We start from the raw sequence: 22,056 nt of genomic DNA, 5'->3' as shown, positions 1-22,056 counted from the left end.
TGCGGTAGAGGTTATCAAGAAATAGTGGTTGCAACGATCTTAAATGTCTGAAGCAGCAGATAGGAGCTCATTGGTTAATTTGTCACATTAAGAAAAGTTTTTTTTAATATTTTAAACGGCTAGTAATATCTAGCCGTACTAGATTAACAAATGATCATGATACAGATACATAAATTTGAGGCCTTGACTTTAAAAGGTTGTAGCGCCACTGATTTTTTTAAATATTTTTATGTGTGTTGGGGGATAACTTCATATTTTATGAACCGATTTTCATAATAATTTTCATTTTTGTTGGAAAGGAGATATCCAAATCATGGTAAGGATTTGACGATGGCATCAAAGACAAATCGAAAACATTTTTTTGTTCAAAAATTTATTTGTTCTATATATAGGTCGCTTCTTATTCATGAAAAAATCTTTATTAATTAATTTGAGCTAACGAAATTGAGTAGTGTTGGCCTAGGGGCATCAACGTGCGACTTTCATCCATGAGATCGTAAGTTCGATCCCCGGCTGTGCACCAATGGATTTTCTTTCTATGTGCTCTTTAACATTCGCTCGAACGGTGTAGGAAAGCATCGTGAGGAGACCGGCTTGCCGTAGACCCAAAAAGTCGACGGCGTGCGTCAGGCACAGAAGGCTGATCACCTACTTGCCTATTAGATTAACAAGTGTTCATGAAGCAGATACAGAGGCCCAGACCTAAAAAGGTTGTAGCGCCATTGATTTATTTTTAACTGAACTAATACCTCTCATATTAAACAAGTACATCAATAAATTATTAAACAACACCTATTATCAAAAGCCTTTAAAATACAAAATTCTCGTTTCAAATAATTGCCCCATCCCTTTATACCTCGTAAATTGTTTTCGACCCTTTCTAACAAGAAATGGACAATAATAAATCATTTTTATCGCCCCCTCTGAGGGGTTAGAGAGAGGCCGCACTGAGAATTCTCCCGCAAGTAAACCGCAAACGCGTTGAGGACTAACACGTCGAGTTAGGACTAAACTCAAGGAGTAGCAACTATAACTTGTACTAATATTTAAATAAAAAATAAGTTTTTTTTTATATACTGTAATATACTTAGACTAAGGGCACTTACTATTGATTCACTTAGCACGAGTCTGAATTGTCACACGTCAAAGATGTAGTGGATTTTATTGAACTAAGTCTTCTATTAGAATATTGTCTTATTTATTTTTACTATTACTATCAATAATTATTTAAAACTTATAATAAAAAGGAGTTTATTTATACTGTATTATTCATATTTATGAAAACTTCGCTACATTACACATTAAAACAAGTAACGTAAATTAGCTAAGGACGGCCTTATCGCTAACAAGCAATCTAAGACAACTTAAGGTTGAAACAAAGAAAAAAATAAATACTAAGGGTAAAGTGTCAGGTTCATAAATCAAAATTCAAAATGGAAATTAATAAAATGTTATCTTACTAATTGGCCGCTTTGTCGCTTTCGAGCGTAGTCCAGGAAACAACTGTGTGAAAAATACATACTACATAAGATATACAAACTAAACTAAAAGATATACATAACTTAGACAAAATTTAGTAAGGTAATTGAAACGTATATATACAGTGAAAGGAACACTACTTAATTAGCTCGGCACACTGATACATTCGTATAGAAAAAATCTTAAGCAAACATAATATACACTAAGAGATCAAAAAAATTAAATTATAAAACGAATGGAAAATCGATTTCAAATAGGATATCCAGACCTAGGTCGTTTATCAGAATGCTCAATTTAGATATCGGTGATAACATGACACACGAAAAAGAACTTGTAATTGATAAAACAACTAAAATATACAAATGTTCTAAGATTTGTCCCATGGTCCATTGAGAGGTACTCGCTTTAGATATTCATGTGGAAATGGTTTAAAAACGTTAGAAGCGTTATTTCGCTTCGATTGGATCCAACCGCCACAGTTAGAACCTGCAATGCGGTCCAAGCCTTCAGGTGTTTTCGAAAGGTTTAAAATCGGCTCGATGTTATCGATACAAAATGCAGTTTCGCGTGCATAGTGTTGTTATCAATAGATTGATTTATCGATTTGTTTGTTCGGAAAGTGATTTTTATGTATCGTATAAATCGCCTTTTAATACGTTTTTTTAGTTTTATAAATTTATTTAAAGTAATCTATTCTGGTAAACACAAAAACATATTAAATAATACTTAAACTGACGGGCCTAGTGTGACAGTTAATTAGTGTGAGTGCACGTTAGTCTTAATTGCTAAACAGTGGTAGGTGAAGAAATAGAACACAAGAACAGAGTGTCTTCCCCTTAATAGAGCCTGTAAGTAGTGTTATTGGACACTTTCTTACGTCAAATATATTTTAGTAAATTAGGATACACTTTAGTTACTTATTAGACTGAATGCAAGATCGTAATGATTCATGATGTCTCAATGAAGAATAATAATACATAAACAATTGTAACTCGTAATACCACAGAGTAGATAACAAAACAAGACACATATTGAAGTGATATTTAGATTAAAATTGATATTTAGAATCAGTACCAAGCCCTTTTGAGGCCTGAGCCTCAGATTAATGAATCTGTTTTATGATCATTTGTCAATCTAATAGTCAAGTGATCAGTTTTGTCTGACACATGTAGAGTTTTGGGTCTAAGGCAAGCATCGTTCGAGCGATGCTAAATTCGCACATAGAAAGAAATCCATTGGTGCATAGCTGGGGATCGACCTCAGAAATGCGTTAAACATACCTTCCCGCAGTACGGTTGCCTGGTGAAGGGTTATGTAGGACTATATACCGACTAAAACCCCACGGCGCCACCATCAATCTCTTGGACACGGTAACAGCGTAGCCTTGGAAGCCGCTCAGTCGCTGAAATCACGATCCTCTATGGCCACGAATGATGTGGAATTGACCTTGGCAAAGCATGGCCCATTCACATCGGCCAATTCGTCCTGGTTTGTAAAGAGGCGAGAGGTCGGGTACAATGTTTGCAGCGATACGTCAGCATCCCTTCACGCTGAAGCCACTAGGCCAACATTGCTCAAACGCTGTTAAATTGTTATTTCTCCCTCTCTCTTTAATCGGCAGCTCATGTCTGAGCGTAGTGGTCAGCAACGAAGCATCTAAAGCGGACTATCTGCTTCCATCGGTTTCGGTCCAGCGCCTCCCTAATGACAATGTCACTCACTCCATCATCTTTATCACGTGATCACGTTAAATTGTTGTATAACAGTCGTGAAATCAAGTATTTATTCTACTATCATCAGTTACTATCTAAATCATATACGTTATACAATTTAAATAAATAATCACCAATTATAAATCTATTAGATTCCCGCCGTAAAATATTAAGCATTTAATTGTTCTGTATTTAATACGATGACATATGACATTATTTATTTGTGGACAGAGAAACAGACGCGTTCCGTAATTATACCAATTAATATCGTGTATCGGATTTGTATCGAACATCTGTCGCTCATAATTGTCGATATATTATTCATTGCGACCCATCACTAATCTATCTTGTCTTTTTCCTTGTATTTATATATATTTTTGGTAATTTACAGGTTAATTGAAAAACATTTCGCAATTTTTTTTTAACTTAATTTAACTTTAATAACTGGTAGGCTCCTATAAACACTAACATTGTTTTGCTCGGTTGTATGTCTAAGAATTCGGCTCTTTTCTTGAAGGACCCTAAGTCGAATTAGTTCGAAAATACTTCAAATGGATGCACATATTGTTGGTACGCGGCAACTGACTTAAAAATATCAGGAATCAGATACAGCAATCTGTTACTAAGTCTTTTAGCGGGTTTTTTTTTTAATTTCCTTTGATTAAATATTAGTGCATTTTCAAATATCTTCTCTTATAGAACGTAGAAAGACCATTACCCCACGGTACATTATCAGGCTTAATTTTATTTCTTTCGTTTCTTATTTAATTCGTAGTATGACGTAGCGAAAATAAACCATACGTCATTAATCTGACTAGATTTATTATTATTTTACCCATTTTAACTCGTTCTGACACGATGCAAACAAATGACATCTATTATTATTTTTTTAAATCTTATATTATTAAAGCCAGTATTTATTCTTTTTTCCAAGGAGAATGTATAGCTTTGTCACTATTTATTGAACCACATTAACACACAATATTTGTTTTTATTTGTTTATACATCGTTACCATAATTTACATAATTATACAAATATAAAAAAAAGTTATTAGGTTATATAAGTTATTAGGCAACAGGCGGCCTTATCGCTAGCAAGCGATTTCTTCCAGGCAGCCCTAATATAGGACAATAAAAAAAAGAAAGATATTTAATATATGTTCATATTTTCTTTTTAGTATTTTTCTTATTATTATATAGGTTAAGAAATGTGTAAATACTGTATATTTAATTGTTATGATTACTAATAAAAACAGTAAATATTAAAAATGTGTATCGTTCACAAGGCGTAGAAATATTCTCTTATAAATGAAATCCTATCACAGTGTTAAAAAGCTTGCCACAGTACAACGAGAAGCACAGTAATAATTTCACTTTGAACTGCACGTAAAAATTAATTAATAGTACAACGGAAGAGCCGACAATTTGATCTTCGCATTTTTCGAACAAATGTTTTCTAACATGGGATAAAACTGTATGGTATTCCACATGTATTTAAATTTTATACTAAACAGATTGATTTCTTAGGGTTTTAACATAAAGTTCAAATCTAGTAGTCGTTGCAATAACTATGCTGTCGTTACAAATACAGTCTCTGTTCGATGTGTCACTTCTGTGACTAATTAAACAAATATGTATTTATTTATTTTTTAACAGATTTTTGACAATCTTATAATTATTGGTTTAAAAAAAATTAGCAAAAACTGATATTATCATATATACGAAGAACCTTATGTTGTCACAAAGACAATCAACTAATAATTTATTGGATGAGGTGTGTGTGTGAATGTGTAAGTGTGCGTTTTTATGTTCTTTAAAATATCCATTTGATTTGCTTATCTTCTTCAAAAATACGTGTCTGGACGAAATATAGAATAAGTACATGTCATATATATTTTATGTTTAAGTAACCATAACTCTAAAGTGAAGTGAAGTTTCAACCCGACCGATGTTACTATTTAAAAATAAAAAATTGCATGACATGAAAAAGCATCGCGTGTCGGACACAACCTACGTGCCTTTAAACACAACTTTTGCAATACATGAATACATCAGATCTGTAATGAATAATGACCTTAATCGAATTAATAGTCAATACCGCAAAATAACTTTATCAGCGCAGACTCTATAAAACCATTGTACCATGTCCTAGGTCTAACGATGCGGCAACAATATCGGATTGGTTTAATTGGATTTATTTGCGGTTGTGAGTTGTTTTTCGGTCTGCGGCCGGCAATTGAAAGGGCAATACGATATATCTTTGACAACTAATTACCTGCCTATGAAAATAGTTTTGTGATATATTGCTTTGCTCCATTACTAATTAACGAATACAGATCAATTAAAAGAGGATAAAACAAGGAGTAAAGGGAACGGATGAATGAGTGAATGAATGGTGAGATCGGCTTCAGTAGGACATACCTGGATCAAATCCAGGAGGTACCCGACGATGTCGTGAAAGTGGATGAAGCGTATCAGGACCGTAATAAGAAATCCGTGGTCTCTGTCTACCTTTTCAGGAAGAAGGCGTGAATATATATTGTAATAAAGAAGTATTGTCTTTTGTTGACATAGCTTTTACACATTAAGAAAACACTTTTTAAACGGATTGAAGCTATGTATTATTATATACATAAATAAAGAAATTAAATTTTGTTTGTTTGTTTGGTTTTGTTAAGGAGTATGTGTGTGTCAAATATATCCATTTTGACTGAAGTCTCTTTTCGTCACTGCAGTCAATATAATTTCACAGAAAGACGCGGAAGAGTACTTTTCTGTATTTGACTGATTATTTAGGGTATTTCAAAATTTATAAGGTATATTTAATTATATTTTCGTGTTTTTTGATTTATTTTAACAACGAATCTTCATTTTTTTTTCAGAACCACGCTACGAAACTGCATATGCATGCGAGGGGAAGACGTTAAAAATAGGGTGTGGCGAGGGTTCTGTGATCCACCTCATACGAGCAAATTATGGACGCTTCTCGATTACCATCTGCAATGACCATGGCAACACTGATTGGAGTGTCAACTGCATGTCAACGAGGAGTTTACGGGTCTTACATAGCAGGTAGCAAACAAACAAATATTACAGAAAATAAGACAAATGTATCCTACACACCTATTCTAAAACAGTTTCACAGATTATATGCAAACTTCAAATAGTAACCACCAACAAAATCTACTTTTAAAATTGACTGTGTTTATAGCAACACTAAGTCCTTTGAATTGATTTTTTTCATTTGACACATTCATGTAGTTTTCCTTTTCCAACAAATATTTGTGTTTCTTGAGGTCGGTCGCCAAACTCCAAAAAAGTACATTATTTTTTTCCATTTTTTGTCATCGTTTCTTAAAGTAGGACGAATGGAAAACATATATGATGGAGTTGAGTAGTTTATGTATCCATTTTGAAAGATCGATACACGATTTAAATAGCTTCGCTCGAAAAAAAATCCAAACATAGCCAATTTTTGACACTTTAAATTCATTTTATTCGAAAATGTATATAGAACACGATTTTGATCCATTTCAGAAAAAAAATGATACCTTATTTTATTGTTTTACATAACTAATTGTTATTACGGGCCGGCGCCTCAGTGCTCCAGCACTCCACTTCGCACCGCAGTCCACCCCGAGACACTGATACAGCAATTCGTGCAGGATAGGGCCTTAACTTGCTTTTGTTTTTGGAATTTTAACCTACAATATCCAAGAATTAGTCGAAATTGAAACAAGACGACACTCTGATAGATGCCATCAACGACAATCAATAATGATACAAAATTGTTGCCATTTGAAAAAAATTGTACTAATATTTTTCAAGGTAATTTTATTTTCATTAAATTGGCGAAACAATAATACTTTCGGTACCTTGTTGGGTCCTAAATTAAATAAATAATTGGTAAGAAAAACAAATGATAACTTTTTTAGCGACTAGTTTTTTTTGTAACTGTTGTGGTCTGGCAGAATGCCCAATGCTGTGGAACACGTCTGCTCCTTATTCCTTTGCTTCTTATTCCTTTTTTTCCTTCTATTTTTTTTTTGTTATTATTCCTTTTCATTTATTTTTTATTAATACTTCGTTGCATTATAATATAAAAGTAAACATAAATAAATTAAAAGGATGGCAACTGGCGGCCTTATCGCTTTCGAGCGATCTCTTCCAGGCAACCACTGTCAGAAGAGAAACACCTTTGATTTTTTATTATTATTTTGTGTGTGTTTCGTTAGTAATAAATGTTAAGTCTGTCAGTTTTAAACATATGCTCCCTCCTATTTTAGTCCATTCCGTCCTGGGTTAGCTTGCTCCATCTCTATCTGATGGATAGTAGTTCCAAGATTAGCATTAATTAAAAAGTCTGGACATTGAGTAGATACTGGCGCGTTGTGTTTAACTGTCATTGGTCAACGAATAGAATTCCCTTTGTTCAACACAATGAACGTTTTAACTTTCGCTCAAAACGCGTCGTGTACGAAAACAATGAAAACGACCATAATGTTGAATTAATTAGTATTAATCGTAAACCATAAAGTGAACTGATTATAATTAGGTAGCAATTGTTTTCGACGTTTGTAATATTAATAAAGATTAAATGAGCGTACAAATAACTTATATAAAATATTAGCTGTGGTTGTGGTTTGAAACAAATAATTATAAAGCCGACAGCTAAACTGTTTAGAATTTGGATATTTGTTGGCAAACTACTGACAACGTTGTCCTGTATTAACTATCAATATTGAGTTCGAATTGGTATCTTATTGAAGTTCTTTATCGGCGTTGGAAATAAATTTACCGTCACATTTTTCCGTTACGTGCCATCTTTTTCTTGTCCCTACCGCAATTCGAAGAGTACTTTCTCCAGCGGCGTAGGGATAGCATGTCGTTTAACAATGATAGTAATAATTCTATTACAATTAATGAAATTCTCTAATAATCTTAGCAGTAAGAAGGTAAAATGAAATAATTGTATTATTTGTATTTATGTCTATGATAATAAAATCCTTTTGTTAAACTTTATCTAATTATCTTTATTTAACAAATTTCTGTAAAGTTGCATATAGTAGATCATTTTTCAAAAAATAAGTCATCAAGAACTTTCACTTTTTACGTGTGTACACTAGTACATGCACACATTTTTTTCACTTATTTCAATCCACGCCACTAATTTATCCCCTTACAGAAACTAATTAAGTTATTAATATTTTCAGATGTAGTATGCATCAAAACTGTAGCATACTGGCCAGCACTAATATGTTCGGTGATCCTTGTCCGAACACATTGAAGTACTTAGAGGCTCACTATCAATGCGTACCAGGTATATTTTTTAATACTGTTATTATAACATTTTTATAGACTAGAAGTCCAACGGGTAGGACATGATTTTAAATGCCTTACTGTCAAATGGTTGCGATTTCTCTTATCTGTGAATAGATATAGAGATGTGGAGTCTCAGCATCTTCTACCGCGTTTACCATGGAGAGTTTTCAGAGGAGTTGTTCGAATTAATACATGCTGGTGAGTTTCGTCATCGGACGTCGAGACAGAAACACGTCGTTTTTACACAACTGAGGGTTTTTTAAGCGTACCGCCACTATATGGAACCATCTACTCACTGATGTATTTCCGAACCAATTCAGGTCCTTCAAGAACCAATTCTTAAAATGCCGGCAACGCATTTCGAGCCCTCTGACATAGAGTGTCCATGGGCGGTATCACTTAACATCAGATTAGTCTACCCCTTGTTCTATAAAAAAGAACATAGTATTTAATATAAGAATATTTCCCTGTATTTATTTAATGTATGTATTAAAAACACAATTATATGGTAGCTAGCAGAAGTCCCCCCACTAGGGACAACCCCGTGGAACAAATACAAAACAGCTATGATTTTTATATAACTACTAGCTGACCCGGCAAACGTCGTTTTGCTATGTATATTATTTCCAGGAAACATTTTTTTAGTTCAAATAACCTATCTACTATAATAAAAATAGGGGTTGATCGTAAAGAGGTGTATCATATATGCTGTAGCATGAAAAATTTTTAAAAAAAAAATCGGGGGGGTAACCCTTATCACTTAGGTGTTTGAAATATAGATAGTAGCCGATTCTCAGACTTACTGAATATGCATTTAAAAAAATCATAAGTATCGGTCAAGCCGTTTCGGAGGAGTATGGGAACGAACATTGTGACACGAGAATTATATAAATAAAACTAACAAAAAATTGTATCTTATTTAAAATACAGGCAAAAGCGTTTACGACGACATTGTTTAGAACAACATACAGGGTATATTGACCAAAATCAAAGTTCAAAAATCTTCTATATAAATTTCAGCATCAACAACAAGTACCACCAGCCGCCCGTCACCACCTTGGCTTATCACGTCACAGCCAACAGTATGGAGATCCACCGCACCCCCGATCCTCAAGAACCCAGTTCTAACCCAACAAGAGAAGAAGAAACCCACTGTAATCACACCACCGACTTTCAGACCTCATATTACATTACCACCTGAAATACAATTAGGAAATATTGGGACAAAGGTATGATGCCAAATCTTAAAAAGAGCCTAAAAGTTTATTTATTTGGAAACAAAAAAGAAGAAAAATACTTTTCCTTTTTCATGTGGCCCTTTCGTAGTGTACATATGTTATATTTGTTTCGTCAATTCTTTGTCTAAGTAATTGTATATTTTATGTAGTTTTACACTTGTGCTCACTTTTATTTACTTTTCATTAATTTATTTGATTTTTTCCTTACTGTAGTTGCCTGGAAGATGTCGAAAGCTATAAGGCCGCTCGTTACCTTCGTTATTTAATTGTATTGACTGTATTCCTAGCAACTAAGTGTACATACAGTTTCATAAATAAAATAATTATACACAAACATGACTGAAATATAATATAACAATGAAAAATAGAACTAGGGCTTAATGTTGTATATAGAAGATATAGAATACAATTGAAATAAGTATAGCAATGTCAATGACCTCTATCTGTCAAATGTCACTTGAAAATAACACTTCTAAAAGTTTCCGTAACGACGTTGTAGAATTCTTTATTTTTATAATTTGGAAAGAGGTTTAGGTACTTAAATATATTAAAAAAAGTGTGTGTAATAATTATGTACACGCGTTAGAAGTTATACTTCTTTGGCGTAACAAGATAAAAATCTTTAACAAAAAAATATTCTACGTTTGTAGCAAAAATGACAGTAACAATAAAAACTAAATGTTGACTAGTTTTTTCTAGTTTGAAGTTAGCTAAAAACTAACACCCTAAAGGTGTTAGTTTTTGTGATGGTGTGCGTGCGCATTGTAAAAATTTACTCATCATTTTTCCCTAACGCGCCAAAAAAAGTATAACTTCAAAAAGTTGTTACTTATAATATGTGACGTCACAATATGAAGAGTCCATCCTGTTCCTATTTTAATCGCATTGTTGAATAACCATACAAAGTTTGACACCTACATATATGTCGAATCTGTAAAAATTATTTACCGTGAAGACTGCGTTAACTCATACAAATACTAAATATTTACTAACGTAATAAAATCCCACAACAAGCAAACACGTATTTTGTTAAATTGTATGAACTAAATGCTAATTTATTTATTAAAAGAGTTAAAAAAATCACTTAATATTTCAGAAAACAACACCAAGGCAACAAGACTCTTCATCGGAGAAGGAACTACCTCAGGTTCCATTAGATAATGTACCAGTCATAAAGGAAGAGATGCCAAAACCACAAGAGACACCCAAGATTGTAAATCCCAAGGATAGGGAAGAAGAACACGGTAAAGATGTTTATATGATATTCTTATATATTTTATTCTTCGTTGTATGTACGTAAATTAAACAATCATGGTATCTGGTATTCAGTGTTAAATTACTTAATTCATATGTTGACAACACGATAACAAGTTTATGTCATATCATTTATTTCAATTACGCCTATGACAAACTTTTGAAAGTCAAAATCACAAGTTAAAAATATTAATTAATAATTACTTCTAAAAGGTAGTGTTATATGGAAAAGAATGGGCAAGAAACTCCATACTTACTTTTAAAATACTTTTTCATACCATACCAGGAGCTTAACAACTTATTAAATTATTCTGAGATACATGGTGTCCACGTATTTACAAATATCGTAACTATAGATTTAACAATGACATACAATCAAACAGCCAAAAAATATTGACCAATCTCTTCTCAAAAATTATACTAATTTTATTACTTATGATTACAGTGGCAGTGACAGATGACATTCCACAATGGGTGCCAAAAGACGAGGATGCTGAAGCAACTCCATCACTACACAGTCCACCGAAAGAAAATCGACCTAATGAAGATGATTACGATAAAGTCTTTTGTAAGTTACCTTGCGAAAATAGACACGAATTAATTAAACTAACATACTACATACGCACAGGCCCTAATTAATGATGTAAGTGGGTGCCTGGTAGATGGTACTGGTGACTCCAGAGCTGGTGTTTTCTACGCTCAACGAATAAGTATGACTTAATAATAAGTAAGACTTAATGCCAGCATCAAAGGAACACTGCCACAACTTTTTTATACATATTTAATTATTTTTATTACTAAGTAGGTTCAGAGTATTGTAAATATTGTATTGAATACAAGAGCAATAATATTACATAACTTTCGTATGCTTATCATCAATCGTGGCCAGCGACACATACATGTTCATATAGTTTTTGAGTTAATACGTTCCAAATCATATCTTAATTCCATTGTAATATTTCAGCTACAAGTGCGACACCAGCTCTGGGACGCAGGTCGTATTGTCCTCAAGTTACAGCACGCGGCTTGCATTGGAACTGGACTCTGGCTGGCACTTATGCTGTTCAACCCTGTCCAGGTGGCGCCACTGGGTTGGCTAGGTGGAAGTATGTACTCTATATCTTTATTAATTTAATTTGAAGAAAAATAAAAACATAGTATCTGTATGAATGATTTACCTATACGGCTCTTGTACTGCTGAATCTATATTTAATTTATTATAAGTTCAATTCGTTTTTAAATGGGTTTACTACGTCTACTAGCGACACCTACAATATGTGCTTACAAATCGTTGCGATAACGCAGCAAAGTTATTCCGGCCTCTAGTCAGTGGTTAGACTGGTTGAAGATTATTCCCTTGGGTTGTAGGATCTATACACATTTCTTCCTCCACAATTGTATTAATGTTTTTTGTACTTTCGTTTTGTTAGATTTGACAAATCTTATTGTTGAAGATTGTAATTGTTTAGATGATTTATCGTAACGTACAAGTATTTAAGAACCTTTTGTGTATACACTTTAAAACAATACTCATCAGTCATAAGTCGTAAGAATTACAGCAGACGATCTTAATGAAATACCGAACAAATCCAATTATTGATGCTGCAATGAAAGATTATGCATTACTTGAATTTCCGTTAAGTTTCAAATGGGTCAAAATTCCACTTACTTTTAATATTGCGTTACTACACTTGCGTCGCCCTACTGGGTACTACACAAGTATTTTGGGGGCTTGTTATATTACTTGGTCCAGCAATTAATACTCTATATACTTCCAGGTGTACATTAACAGCCCACCAACATGTAGAAGAAGAACGTCCAAGACGAAGGAGTTCTGGGTTGCAGTCTGGGGAGAACTACCACGACTTAGGTCTAGACCAGCCCACTGAGAGGCAGCTGCAATTGATCAGGCGACTTGGTTCTGAAGCTTTGCTTAAAGGTAATAATTTCTTTAAAGTTTAGTTTCTGGATTTCAATATCAATATGAACACTAGCTTTATCAAATGTAAAAAATTGTATTCAAGAACCCAACAAATTATACAATTAATTGTATTTAAAATTATTAATATGGCGTTCCTTAGATTAAATGAATTTGTTAAATCAATACCAGGTTATAAATATATAGATGAACAAAAATATTGTAGTATAAGTAGGAGAAAATTAAAAAAAATACTACTACAAAGTATTATATGGAGACGAATAAGTGTGATTAATCTTCAAGTCGTAGAGCAGTATTGGCCTAGTGGCTTCAGCATGCGACTCTCAGTCCTGAGGTAGTAGGTTCGATCCCCGGCAGTGCACCAATGGACTTTCTTTCTATGTGCGCATTTAACATTAGCTCGAACGGTGAACGAAAACTTCGTGAGGAAACCGGCTTGCCTTAGACCCAAAAAGTCGATGGCGTGCATCAGGTACAGAAGGCTGATCACCTATTAGTTTAACAAATGATCGTGAAATAGATACAGAAATCTGACGCCAAGACCTAAAAAGGTTGTAGCTATTGTTTATCGCTATTGATTGATTTATTTTATTTTTTAAACTTCAGGTCGTGGCGGTGATACCCCGGAGCATCTGATAGATTACCGCGGCAGCGTGTCCTTACCTGATGCACAGGCTTCCAAAGACAATCCGTCGAATGGTGACTATGTATACTGTAAGTGTAACGCAAATAAACCGGATAAGTTATTTTTTTAAAGTCCCATTCATCCAAAATGTTTAAAGAAAAATATACAATATACATTAGTATTGTTATTGTAAAGCCAGAAAACATTTCTAAGCTGTCATAAAGACTAGTGTCGTGAAATTGACAAGGTCCAAGAAACTGAAAAACTTTCTATGAAACATCCAATCCACTAGGTCATATTTTTCATAATGCCACCACGATAAAACAAGTATTATCAACATCTGATACCTCTAAAACATAACATTTTCTTAACTTACAGCAGATACAATGCCAGAATGGCATGGTGCGTCACCAGATTTAAGCGAGTGTCGGTCGGTGTGGCTTAATAGCTTAGAAGCGAGGGTTCGGGAAGGAGAATCACTCCTTAGCATCAGCAATGATCTCGCGCAGGTAATGCACTATTTATATGACTGCGAGAAATAAATTCAAAGTTTACTGATTTAATTGTATTACTAATTACTATTTCTCAATCATACATTATGAACTTTAAATATAAAAAAACTATCACATCCTCACGCTCACTCACTCCGATGGCTCTGCGACCCAAATAGTGTCTTGGCCTCTGAAATAAGAAACTGAATGCTGTCGAGGGCCGGATGAAGGGCAGGGCAACTGGGGCTACTGCCCCGGCACCTCCACAGCAGAGACTTCAGAAAAAAATGTTTTAAACTCCGACTAGTAAACATTTGATTGAACATTCTTTGGAAATGTTTTATATGTTTATTAAATACTAAAACAATCTACTTGGTTCCACAACACATTATTGATTGAAAAACTCGATTTTCTGGAACTGAAAAAAAAACTGGAAAATAATTTGGGGCCCATCTATATGCGCCCGTCTTAAAAGATTCGTATACGTTTAACAAGATATTTATTTTAAATACAGGCGAAAAGGAAATCACAATTTCTTCACCAACAATCTTACGATTTATTCTTGATGATTCAGGTGACTTCCTCAAAAACGCTGTACGGCGGTGACATGATGACCACCACAAGCATCATGAAAAAACTGGCTCAACGAATGTCCCAGAATGTGCAGACATTTTCCGATGCGAGGCAGAAAGAAGCATTGGTCACTGATATGTTGCTGGGTGTTATTAAAACAGGTAATTGATGAGACTAATGTCCAAACGCATAAAATAGCATTTACAAATATAATTTTTGTGTCTTTGTATATATCTGTGCACCTTTCCTTTTTTTTACTAACGTTGTTCATTAAAATTATCTACGAATCTGAATCGAAAAAATATAAATCTAGATTTAGAGAACGCTCCCTGCGTTCAAGTATTACGTAAGGAATTTATTTGGGGGGGGGGGGGGGGGGTATAAAGAGTCACTGGGGGTGGTCACGAAACGTTTTACTATTGGATACAGAAAACGTTACGGTGCGTTTCATGGGGGAGGGCCAAGAATCTCCAAAAATTGCGTGACGTAATACTTGATAGCTCCCTTATGCAGAGTTGAGTAATTTTAGAGATTTACTAAAATAACGATGTAATAACAATAATGCTTGTGAAGGTTAAATTAATTTACCAATAAAGTTGTATTGTTGACCTGGTTATTGTCGTTCTTTCTCAGGTTCAAATCTTCTAGAAGAAAGCCAACGGGCTTCATGGACCGATCTCAGCATGGATGCGCAGAATAGAGTTGCTAGTGCATTGCTTACTCAACTCGAAGAAAACGCATTTTTGTTAGCCGATGCTGTTACCAAGGAGAAAACTATATTACAGATTGTTAAGAATATATGTACGTAGAACATTTGGTATTTTTAATAAAATCGCATTATTTAAGATTTAGTAAACCACTCATTCTACCAATCAGAAGAAGCTCTGAGTAGTATATTAATGGGTACCCATAAATATATACATTAAGTTTTCTGAACTATTCTATTAGAACTTCCTGACAATCATTTGTGTTAATGAAGAATGTATCAAGTGCCTGATTTGTTATATAGTAAAATTAAACTTTTCTTTAATAACCTTTTTTCAGGTCTCTCAGTGCGAGTGTTGGAAGTGAAGAATGTTGAAGATGAGACATTCCCATCAACTATCGCTCAGGAACAGTGGAAGGCCTCTGAGGACACCATCACCATACCTAAAGCTGCTTTGCTGGGTAGGTTCATTATGGTACTATTTATATGCCAGCTGCAAGATAAAATTCTATTCGTAAATAGTTGATATATTTGCCAAATCCTTTGGCGTGTATTGATTATGTCAAGCAGCACACCTGCACAAAGACAGTCTCTGCCCAAAGACCTCATTTAACATTGCGATCTATTAAAACTAATTAAAATGGTACTTAATATAAGAAAGTGTTAAACGTAACTAACAGACTTTATTAAGGGGCAGACACTCTGTCTTGTGTACTCTTATTATCCACTTGCCGCTGTTTTGCACTGAAGACTTACGTGCACTAGACGTTACGTTAAAAACTTACGATTAAAATCCTCCTTTCAGAAAACCACCAAGTCGACCTCGTGCGCATTGTATTCTTTGCATTCGACCGTCTAGAAGAAATACTGCCCCCTACTTTTGGAAAGTCCCCACAATTCGCTGCATACACTTCCGACCCGTCTTCGTCAGTCAGCATCAACTCTGAGAAGGAGAAGAAAAATGTTACGCGGGTACTAAATTCGAAAGTAAGTGTAATATTATTTTTTGATTGTAAATTAAATGTGTCTTACAATTATGATTGTCATCTTCAGATGTCCCATTATTGCTAAAGGTTAGCTGTCAACAGCTTCAATTGCTGCGTTCTTTTCGATTTCATTGTTAACTACAAGATAATATAGCTCAGTAGTTCCCGTTGCCTTCTGCGTCATACATTGAAACCTCTGAAATAAAACACTTCTTTTACCGGATTGAAGCTATGTATTATTATAAACTTATAATTATTTTACATAATTATACATTTAAATTTTATGTACAATAATTAAAAGTTATATAATAATACATAGCTTCAATCCGGTAAAAGAAGTGTTTTCTTTCAATGTGTAAAAGCTATGTTAACAAAAGACAATACTATTGAAACCTCATCCTATTTGTTTTGTGAAAAAACATTTTTTTTGTCATTAATAATTTTGCATCTAGATAAATGGTTGGATTTATTTTTATCAGTGTTGGTCTAAGACATGTTTACGTCAGTGACATTGCCATAGACTAAACAGTTTCGTCCATCTTGTCATTCTTAAATAAATAATATTATTCTGATTTCAATCAACAAACAACAACGAATGATACAACAAAACCAAGAAAATAATTTCGAAAATTGTCACCTTTGTCAGTCTCAATTACTAACATTAAGTTACTTTTTTACCAATTCCAGGTGATATCAGCCAGTTTGGGCAACGGACGTCACATTCAGCTGTCTCAAATGGTCCGACTTACGATGAAACACTTGAAGACTGAAAACGTCACGAACCCCGCTTGCGTCTTCTGGGACTATACTTTGCAGTGAGTTAATTGATTATTGTATAGACACTTAAATACTTACTAGTATAGAGACAATACACGGTATGCACGTGATAGTAAAGCATAAATTATTTAAATTTAACAGAATGTAAGAGTGTTTTGTATTCATTAAATCTTTTAATTGAGAGTTTAAAAAATCGACTTGATTGATTAAGAATCATAATTATTTACGATGACGAAATCGATTGATGTTAATAATTTATTTATTTACAGAAATATATACATTATCCTTACAGATAATGCTAATACGATAATCTCGAGAAAAAATATAATAAAGTATATAATATTAAACACATAATATAAACAATATCGTTACTATGAGTTCGCTCTCCGAACATATAAGTTTGTCGATAGTGTCGTAGACAGCGTTCAGTAGGCACAACGTCTTCGATTTGGGAATCTGTACAACAGACTGGTTCTGGCTCATGGTATACGTTGCTATATATAAATAATGACCTGTGTTTTAGTGGCTGGTCACCAGAAGGCTGCGAAGTGGAATGGTCGAACTTAACACATACAGGGTGTGCTTGTTCGCATCTTACCAACTTCGCCATACTCATGGACGTACATGGTGTTTCGATTGGCGCAAAACATGTGATGGCCTTACGTCTCTTGACGCTGATTGGTTGTGCGATATCAGCTGTCGCTTTGTTGGCGGCCATCGTTGTTTTCCAGTGTTTTAGGAATATGAAGGTATTTGTTATTTATATTTTAAATTATCCATAAAGAATAAAATATAAACATATTTACTTAGAAAAATTAATAAATTAGATAAGGTAATCAAGAAGTGCAAAACTACATAAGAAATAAAATTACTAGACATAACTAACTGAACAAATCAAAACAATCAAAACATGTTAACAGTGAAAGAACTCAAAAAAGGATACACCAAGAGAAAAAGTGCACATGAATCACGATAATTTCAGATACGAATGTTAGGTATACGATGTGGACAGGTAATGCTTGTACAGATTTAAAGGAAGATAAAGAAGAGACCGGATATGGACGGGAAATTAGTTCCAAATGAATTGCTTAAGTAACTCATGACTACATTTATAAAATCTTCAGCTGTTACATGCGCCACACAATCTTTAGTTAACATTGTTGGGACATTAACAATGAAACATTGTACTAGAAATTCAAATATTTCTTCATACAGTAGTGAGACCCATAGATATATAATTGCTGGTTTTCTTAATGTTTTTGTTCCAGTCGGATCGTGTACTAATACACAAGAACCTGTGTATATGTTTGTTGATCGCTGAAGTGGTATTCATGTGCGGAATAGATCAAACGCAGGATAGAATTCTTTGCGGTGTTATCGCGGGGTTGCTGCACTATTTCTTCTTAGCTGCTTTTGCCTGGATGTTCCTTGAAGGTACGTTAATTATTATATAAGGAATTAACAAACATTTTGAAGTTATACTTAGTTAGGGAAAAAATATGAGAGTAAATGTAAAAAAACTCGACACTCTTAAGTTAGCTTTAGTCAACATTTTATTTCGTGATATTTAAATAAACTTTATTTAACTAGTTATTGCGTGATACTTTCAATGTATTAAATAGCTTTTTTCTATTGTTAGTGTCGTTTTTTCTACAAACGTAGAACAAGGCGAAAGATAAAAAGATTTTTATCTTGTTACGCCAAAGAAGTATAACATCTAATTCTAAAGTAAATAATTACTTCTAAAGTATAATTTCTATTATTATTATTCTGATTCAACTTTAAGCACGGATTTAAAAATATTATTAATTATTTTTAACCTTATATCGAGATGGTATAAATAGCTTTGTACGAGTTTATCCGTATTTATCATCCTTTTGGCTTGAGAGATTTTGGGCGCTTACTCACTGTTTTTAGGTAAATCAAACATTTACAAATGTTACAATCAGTGCTTTAATTTTACGCCAAATGATGTACTATATATATATATATTATATAAGTTTATAAATTAATATAAAAACATATTTTCATTTAGGTTTCCACCTATACGCGATGCTGGTAGAAGTATTCGAGCCAGAGCGAGCACGTGCTCGATGGTACTGCGTAGGCGGGTATTTGGTACCCGCTCTCGTTGTACTGGCTTCGGTCGCCGCATACCCACCTGGATATGGCACATCCACACACTGCTGGTTGTCCACGGACAGATACTTTATTTTTAGCTTCGTTGGACCAGTCGCTTTGGTGCTTGCTGTAAGTAGTATTTATGGCATATAATAATTGTTAACACTTAATACTGTTGTTTTTTAAAGTAAAAGGAGGCAAACGGGCAGGAGGCTCACCTGATGTTAAGTGATACCGCCGCCCATGGACACTTACATTGGCAGAAGGCTCGCAAATGAGTTGCCGGAAATCTAATATTAATTTAAAACAAAAAAGATATGTGTTTCTATCTAAGTCCTCTGTTTTAAATCTCACAAAACGCTTGAAAATTATTCTAGCCGATTTGAATTTTGATTCTGCATAGATTCTACTACTACATATTTTGACATCAATCTCCGGTTCAAAAAACTTACACAGACACTGCGCACGCTTATAACAATAACAACTCTGAGCCACAGTCTCAACTACAGGATGTCTTTTACGCACACACCCATTGAAGTACTGGTTACAGCTGAACCTTACAAACATTGTGTAAAACAAAAAAAACTTGGCTATTAAAATGAGTGGCGGAGAGTTTAATGCCAGTTCTTCTCTTCCGTTCTAACTTCTACGTCCTTAAGTTGAGAACAGTTGGCAGTAAATATAAAATTAGAAGGATGTCATATATATTTCTTGTTTGACATTCATAAGTGTACATGGTGTTACCTATGTGAATAAATGATTTTGACTTTGACTTCACACACTCATACATTCACGCATACTTAAGGTCTAACACGACTAAGATTACTTTTTTAAAATTATGTTAAACATTCACCACAGAATAATTGTAATCTAGTGTGGGACTACTGTTAGATCAATTTTGTCACAACCATTTTTGTATTTCTGTCATGAATTTTATTATTATGTTCCTTGCTTACTGATATACTTTTTCTATTTTTTAGTTATAAGTTATATTTTAGTTAAAGTTTGTAAGCTTATATAGTATATTGTGTATTAAGAGTTCTTCTCATGTAAGTGAATGTTAGAATATTCTCAATGAGAAATAATCTTAACGTTAATTAAGTTAAGGTTTAAAAAATTATAGAAAATAAATAACTAAATATTAAATTTTACTTTCTAGGCAAACTGGATCTGTCTCAGCATGGTCATTTACATGATGTGTCATCATTCTACAGTCTCAATCAAAGCTAAAGAAAATTCAAAGTTGTATAAAATAAGGTCAGTTTGAAAGTACGCTTTTAACTAATTTCATTGTACGTGCAATTAGATTTTCAACTCGTTTTAGTTGACTTTCTCTAATTATAATTATTTTAATTTCAGAGTGTGGCTGAATAGTTCAGTAGTGCTAGCTTTTCTGCTGGGCTTGACCTGGACGTTCGGTCTACTGTACATCAATGAGCAGACTGTGGGCGTAGCGTACGCTTTTACAATACTCAATTCACTACAAGGACTTTTCATATTCATCTTCCATTGCTTGCAGAATGAAATCGTAAGTTATAAAATACTATTATAGTTGTTCTTGTATAAATAGCCACTCTATTACTCTGAAGTAATATTTTAACGTAATCGGATCAGGGGGTTTAGACAAGATGCCTTAACAGTAGTGTATGTAGAAAGTCGAAAAGTAAATTTGTTTGAAACTTTGTCGACACGAACTGTCATTTTCATATTCATTTTCATTTCAATTCAGTTTTCGACTTTCTACATACACTACTGTTAAGTCATCTTGACTAAACCCCCTGATACAATTACTTTTTTTCACACAGTTTAAAATTGTTAAAATATTTTCTGATAAATACCTGTGAATTTTTATCTCTTATTAATCTCGCGCCACAATAGCATACCGTAAATTTTCAGTTCCAAAAGGAGTGCGGTCGCCTCGTTCGACGTCACCCGTGGTTATCTTGCTGCCTTCACTTTACTCAGCCTCTGGCCCATAACGCTCCCACTGCATCTTCATCAAACCACGTCGAGACAAGACAGGGTTCCGTTAAGAGCAGACGATATCATCAGAGCACTGCCCCTGATAGTGAAGACGTCGTAGATCCTAGGGATGTTACGGTAAGGATTTCACAGTTTTCATTGATTTGATTATATTTAATTAAAAATGCATTGGTATGTATTCATTTGCGGGAAATGTGGGATTGTATTTTTGTGTAATGATTTTTATTATTTGGGCGACTTTAAAACAATCAGAGTTCAATGGATTATGTCATAAGGTCAAAGTTATATTACATCGAAAGAATACATGTACTAATCTACTCAAACACAATCATCTCCACAACAGAGCACAGCGAGCACTTCCGTTTCGGCGTCCACCACAAATAATCTCGTCATCAACAACCTTAACGTTGTCGTCAATAACAACAATCACAACAACAACAATGTCATAAACAACGCCTCCGTTGCGTCTCTGGCAGCCGCCGCGGCCGCCCACAGCTACCATTCCCATAGAAACCGTAGGAACTCTCAAGAGAACCAGAATTTTGGTCCTTCGAGTAATTTCGGCCCCACTCTCAACGCCACGGCGTCCAATTTCGCTCACAACATTCCCGAAAGAGAGCCCCCCGCCCCGATGTCCCACCTGCGAGGCCCGATCCACGCCGGCAGCGCCCGATACCCGCCGGGGTACAGACAAAACGTCCAACAAGGTTCGTACGCACTGTTCAAAGAGATAGGATTTTTCTAAAGAACCACCCTTACACCACTCCGGCTTATCGGCTGAAAACTAATGGCCTAAGACAGCTCAATTTGTGTTTCGTTAATAATGTGTTCCGCTGAGTAACTAACACTT

At 34.3% G+C, this 22,056-nt stretch overlaps 1 protein-coding gene across 3 annotated transcripts in view; it reads left to right on the top strand.

Annotated features, from left to right (window-relative positions):
* LOC123710567 (latrophilin Cirl) overlaps window positions 1–22,056 on the top strand; it is a 264,592-nt gene that overhangs the window by 238,801 nt on the left and 3,735 nt on the right. For 2 of the 3 annotated variants that reach the window (XM_045662545.1, XM_045662544.1), the window contains exons 3-22: window positions 6,074–6,263; window positions 8,405–8,511; window positions 9,534–9,742; window positions 10,848–10,995; window positions 11,451–11,573; window positions 11,970–12,111; window positions 12,784–12,944; window positions 13,551–13,658; window positions 13,948–14,078; window positions 14,635–14,794; window positions 15,267–15,434; window positions 15,678–15,800; window positions 16,145–16,326; window positions 17,013–17,140; window positions 17,626–17,851; window positions 18,371–18,536; window positions 19,138–19,352; window positions 20,383–20,480; window positions 20,583–20,751; window positions 21,120–21,323. In XM_045662545.1, coding sequence (XP_045518501.1) covers window positions 6,074–6,263; window positions 8,405–8,511; window positions 9,534–9,742; window positions 10,848–10,995; window positions 11,451–11,573; window positions 11,970–12,111; window positions 12,784–12,944; window positions 13,551–13,658; window positions 13,948–14,078; window positions 14,635–14,794; window positions 15,267–15,434; window positions 15,678–15,800; window positions 16,145–16,326; window positions 17,013–17,140; window positions 17,626–17,851; window positions 18,371–18,536; window positions 19,138–19,352; window positions 20,383–20,480; window positions 20,583–20,751; window positions 21,120–21,323 — 3,158 coding nt within the window. Of the gene's footprint in view, window positions 1–6,073; window positions 6,264–8,404; window positions 8,512–9,533; window positions 9,743–10,847; window positions 10,996–11,450; window positions 11,574–11,969; window positions 12,112–12,783; window positions 12,945–13,550; window positions 13,659–13,947; window positions 14,079–14,634; window positions 14,795–15,266; window positions 15,435–15,677; window positions 15,801–16,144; window positions 16,327–17,012; window positions 17,141–17,625; window positions 17,852–18,370; window positions 18,537–19,137; window positions 19,353–20,382; window positions 20,481–20,582; window positions 20,752–21,119; window positions 21,324–21,549; window positions 21,914–22,056 lie in introns of all 3 variants that reach the window. The other variant, XM_045662546.1, reaches the window with a different exon arrangement.

This window comes from Pieris brassicae, chromosome 6 (assembly GCF_905147105.1).
Source record: "Pieris brassicae chromosome 6, ilPieBrab1.1, whole genome shotgun sequence".
Classification (NCBI taxonomy): domain Eukaryota; kingdom Metazoa; phylum Arthropoda; class Insecta; order Lepidoptera; family Pieridae; genus Pieris; species Pieris brassicae.
The sequence above is the reverse complement of the archived record's forward strand: the minus strand, read 5'-3'. Positions and strand labels throughout refer to the sequence as shown.